The sequence below is a fragment of the Leptopilina heterotoma genome, unplaced genomic scaffold (assembly GCF_015476425.1).
Source record: "Leptopilina heterotoma isolate Lh14 unplaced genomic scaffold, ASM1547642v1 Lhet_97, whole genome shotgun sequence".
NCBI classification, from domain to species: domain Eukaryota; kingdom Metazoa; phylum Arthropoda; class Insecta; order Hymenoptera; family Figitidae; genus Leptopilina; species Leptopilina heterotoma.
This window is the reverse complement of record NW_025111203.1, coordinates 2477008-2482417: the sequence shown is the minus strand read 5'-3', so window position 1 is coordinate 2482417 and position 5410 is coordinate 2477008. Positions and strand designations below refer to the sequence as shown.

The window sequence follows — 5410 nt, the reverse complement described above, 5'->3', positions numbered from 1 at the left end:
CTTTTTGTTCTCTCATCTAAACTTGAGATTTTCAAATTTAAATAAAACGTATTAAAATGCATTTTTTTAGAATTTTTCATTAAAAATAACAATTAATATAAACTAAAGTATTATTATAGCTATTTTATAGACTATTATCTGTCAAATACAGTTTTATTTTAATATTTTAAATGAAATTCGTAGTAAATAGGGCACTCGTATAGTAATACGCACAATCACCCTATGTGACCTACGGGTCGAAAAAATCGATTTTCATTTTTTTAGCGACTCTATTATAGTAAACGGGCCGCTCTTTCCAAATGCATTAAACCGCGCAGCTTTCTATAGCTGTATTAGTTTTCTCACAATTTCACTTCAAAGTTATAGGTACTCTCTCAGTTAAAAATAACTGATTCAGAAGCAAAAAGTCAGTCACTAATTCAAATAGTAATATTTCTACTGACAATTAATACAGGGTTTAAGGTTCAATTAGGACTTAAAAAGGAGTTGTCAGATAGTTAAATAGAACTTACGCAGGAGGAAAAACGCACCAAGGGTTTCTTAGATGCAGGTTACGGTTAAATTATACTTACCAGGAGGTAAATGCCTATTCCATGTAACATTTATTCATGAAAATAATTAAAAATTGGTAAAAAAAATTAAAATTTCTAAAGAGTTTGAAAAATATACATATAGGTATAATAATATAAAGTCTGCTTTTCTAAATTATAGAAAAAGTAAGTTTGCATTTGTTAACGCGACTAAGAATAATAACATCCTTATTATTTCTATAGTTGTGTATGTACTGTTTATTATGTAGTGCTATACAGGATAAGCTAAAATTAATATGTATGAAGATGGATATAATTAACAAGTAGTTTAATAATTAAAAGAAATAATCGTTAATAAGAATATTACATAAACTTTTCCATCTTGTGACTTTGGATGAATATTTGAACATGATCTCAGTAACATTCATTGTCATAAAGAGAACACTTTGTATGAAGTAAACGTTTAAATGATCTTCCTATCCATGGATTTTTTATTATTAGTGTAAAATTTTCCCTCCGACTGCGTCCTACTCTTGGGTAAGGTACTAAGCCAATAGCTCTTCTATCACTTTGCTTAAGTTTCGGAACAACTGAAAAAGATAAGATTTTTTTATTACTTTGTGATTTCTGCATTTTTGATACGTAAATTATATTTACAATCTAATTCTAATAAATTATTTTAATACAGACAATTGTTTGCTTTGTAATTAAGGGTGTTCGATCAAGAAAGGTATTTAAAAATGGCGGTCAGAAATTATACTTTTTTTGATACGAATGTTTATCGCAATTGACACATTGATAGTAATTTGAATAGAATCAGCCGGAATTTTGAAAACTTTTGCTTTAATTTGAGTCTAAGAAATTAAAGATTTTTTAACATATGCAACAATAGGAAGTAAACTAAGAGATTTCTATGTACCCGGTGGGTGCTGCGCCCTCTGAAGATATTATAATAGTGCTATTATTATTATAATAGCACTAATTTGTTTATATTTCGCTTTTGTGGTTCTAGTTAAATAAATATTCAATTTATTGGAAGAAAATGAAATTACAACCATTCAAGATTCCGGCTGATTTTTTAAAAATTGCGATAAATGTCTCAATTGTGATAATAATTAATTTCAGATGAAGCATAAGTTCTGACAGCCATTTTTAAAGGTTTTTCTTGTTCGAACACCCTTAACTGAAGTAATTTTCTGTTTAATACTGTATCCAATATCTCGTCAAAATTGCTATAAAATTACACATTTATAAAATAATCAGAAAAAGAATTAATGATTAATGTTGGAATTTTTCGCTCATTGAGAATTATAATTATTAAAAATAATTTCGACTTTATCAGCCAATCTATTAAATGTCAATTAAACTCTGGTTTAGAGTCAAGTGTTCTTATGATAATTATATCCGATATGGTTGTCGATAAGTAATTATAAATTTCAAATTATTTTTGCTCTAAGGCACTGACAATGAGCATCTGTGAGAACTCGAACCCCGCAGTTAATAGCTGCCTTTCGCGGGACTTTTGCCAATTAAGGCACCTTGCGAACACAGCCTGGACTATCTTATATTTTTAAAGCAAGCCCATACTCTATGTATAGTCGAGAGTGCATTGTTACACGCAGCTTATTTTTGCAGAGCAAAATTGAATTTGATAATTATTTATTGACATCTATATATCCATAATATATAATTTATCAAACCAAAGAGTTTAATCGACATTTAATATAGATATACCTATAGGTAATAGGTATAAATACATATTAATTGCAACATTTGAAAAAATTAATTAAAAATAATTACGTTTTCCAACGTTAGTATCTGTATATTTCAATGTATATATATATATATATATATATATATATATATATATATATATATATATATATATATATATATATAGTTAAATTTGAATTGTATGCCAAAATTGACATTGTGACTCAAATTATTATTCTCTCTGCACGGAAAAAATTTATTATATTGTGGATATGAGAAAAACTTGAGGTCTGTTATACTCCCGCATTACACTATAAAGAAATTCCCAAATTTTTGAGAATTGCTCCTGTGCAGTTCACGGCAGATTTCTGAAAAGTTTGGGAATTTCTTTAGTGTAATGCAAAAGTAGACCTCAACTTTTTCTCATATCCACAGTAATTTCTGTACATTTTGGGAAGAAAGATATCGAATTTTCTTTTATTCTTTCTTCTTAATCTGTCACACGTCGAATTTTGCAGTTTTAATTAATTTATTAATACTACAAGTATTTTATAATATTTTGTTAGAAACAAAAATGAAAAAGGAACACTTTGTCGGTCCGTTGCAAATTTCTGTTGTTTCCGACAGTTTATTATTATAGTTTTATCTACGTATAAAAAAATTCTCACTTCAATTTCGTTTTTTTAGAAATGAAATTTTCGATATTTCCCAAGATTATTTATAATAAAGTCCCTTAAAAAATTGTTTTATATCTAATTTCTCTTTTTTCTTCATATAACTCAAGAAAATAACACCCAACCATAGAATGTCCAACGTGTTCTTCCGGCAGGACAAAAAAGACTCAAGTGAGTCCCTCCGAAATTGCTTTGTAAAATTAATATGGATTTAGATAAACATAACAAAAAATAATATATCGTTGGAAAAGTAAAAACGTCAGCTTTCAGCGCATGTAAATATCGAGTTCATAAATTTAAACCCCAGGACTGGGTAGCTTAAAGAATAAGTTGAACCTTTTTATAGATTTTTTTCATGAATCTAAAAAAATATTAAAAATGAAAATTTTTTTAATTAAGCAATATTAGGTTTCAGTTTTTGAACGTTTCGAAAGAGAAAGAGACTTGTCCGGACAAAAGATACTAATTTTTGTAGAGTTTACATTAAATTTACGAAAGAATGCTTTTTTGACTTTTTAAAACAGGAAGTTTGAGGGCTTTGAAAAACGCATTTTCAGAAAAAGGACTTGAACCAACTTTTATCTAAATAAGTTATCAAAAGAACCAAAGATATTCGAAATGAGGTTTTTGACTTTCTAAACTTTTAAATTCTGCAACTCGGCGATTTTTGGACCAAATTGGATAGAAGACTTTTTAAAATTTGCCTTTAACAAGGAATTTAACCAAATAGAAAAGTCCAATAGTGCCAAAGTGGTCCCTTTTCATGCGGACGTCCACATATTAATTTACATGAAACATGTGATTATAATTAAAGAATTTTTATCACTTCTTCATTCCATTAAATTAGTTGAACTAAAAATTATCATTTTTATTATTTCAGTATGCCGCGAAGGATTAACTTTGCCTTTTATTGGTTTTATTTCATTAATTCTTGTTTGATTAATATTTTTATAACTATAGAATGTCTTTTTAAATTACACTTGCGCGAGACTACAAAATTTAAGATAGTATACGGTACCAGCTCTTATTTAAAGTCCTTTCGGTCTGACGGAGTTTTGAAAAGTTCTGTCATTTCTGTCAAAATGTTTTTAGTTCATGACATGTGAATAAACATTCGTACGTCACGAACTAAGAATATTTGATAGAAATGACAAGACTTTTTAAAATTCAATCAAACCGGAAGGACAGCATATATATGCGTTATGGTGTACTGTATCACTCTGGAGTATAGAAAGAATTCTATACTTTTTGTGTGTTAAAACTATCTTAAAACAAAAGCTTAAAATACTACTAGAAATAAAATTGATTATTAAATATAAAACAGTAGCTATGATTACTCCACTTTTCACTATATGATATTTTTACAAAAGTTTAGTTTAATATATAGTTTTACCTACTATTTGCAGAGAGTGTTTTTGTTAACGCAAGAAAGAATATTAATACCCTTATTAACATTAGGTATTTCATTTTGACGAATTCTTTTTTTCAATGTTTGAATATTAAAAGTAAATTTTAATTAATGTATGTACTGAACACCGAGAAGTCCTTTTCTTTCGAAAATTCCTTCTATACTGAATAACTTAGCCAAAGGTCTCAGTGATTTTATATCTGATGCTGCTACGATTCCTATTACTCGTAATCCCCCACGCTTCTCTTTTACTTCATATCATCACGCTGCGAACTAATTTACAACTCAATAAGGACTCTTATTGTAGAGGCATGATTACAAACTTCTAGAGGGAATTGAACGATTCTTATTTATAAAAGAAAGATAAAACAACTTAATTATACTGTGCAAAATGTTTCTTCCTTAAAAGAAAATGTGTAACTATGAAGATCAACAAAATTTATTGGCTACCTGAGTTTATAAAATTAAAAAATTCATTTCATTTTAAAACGTAATATTAAACGATATACAAATTTTGTTGATTTGAAATTCAAACTAAAGCAATTTTAATAAACATTTTATAATTTTAAAAAATACTCTTTTTAAATATTTATTTCGAATTTAAATACATTTGCTGGCAGATTTGAGGTACTTAATTAACATCAAACTGGGCAGATATATTAGGTTTTACTTAGAAATATTCACAAATTAGAAGAGTTTTGGGGAATTTTTTGTCGCAAGCATTTTTTTCAGTCTCTCAGAATAAAAGGTACATTTTGAAAGAAACCACCTACAGCTGCAAAAATTACCCAAAAATACTCAAATCAAATGTTTTTATTCTCTTCCTATACTTTGTGCATTATTAGCTTAAAATAAAAATACAAGTAATCTAGATTCCAATTCCAAGCTTCAATTTTTGGTAAAGTTTAAATACTTACATGCTGTATTATGGAAAACTGTACTTTCATAATATTCAATCTCACACTGAAAGAAACTTTGTTACAATATATGATAAAGCCGAAAGGAAATTTTATTCAGGCAAGACTTATTCGTTCAACTTCGGCAAGTTTCGATAATTCTCGTCAATTTTTTTTTCAGTTTTCGTG

At 27.8% G+C, this 5410-nt stretch overlaps 1 protein-coding gene across 1 annotated transcript; it reads right to left on the bottom strand.

Annotated features, from left to right (window-relative positions):
• Window positions 1–761: 761 nt before the first annotated feature.
• On the bottom strand, window positions 762–4477 carry LOC122512323 (CAPA peptides-like). Its single transcript, XM_043628090.1, has 2 exons — window positions 4315–4477; window positions 762–1120 (listed from the first exon to the last, which is right to left on the bottom strand). The coding sequence occupies exons 1-2, from the start codon at window positions 4382–4384 to the stop codon at window positions 945–947; spliced, it is 246 nt and encodes an 81-aa protein (XP_043484025.1). The 5' UTR covers window positions 4385–4477; the 3' UTR covers window positions 762–944.
• Window positions 4478–5410: the final 933 nt, after the last annotated feature.

Bases quoted from the DNA above. Each gene is read 5' to 3' on its own strand.
- LOC122512323 (XM_043628090.1), bottom strand. From the start codon at position 4,384: ATGAAATACCTAATGTTAATAAGGGTATTAATATTCTTTCTTGCGTTA. The intron at 1,121-4,314 runs GTAGGTAAAACT...TATCTTTTTCAG, and splicing joins AAAAACACTCTCTGCAAATA to TTGTTCCGAAACTTAAGCAA.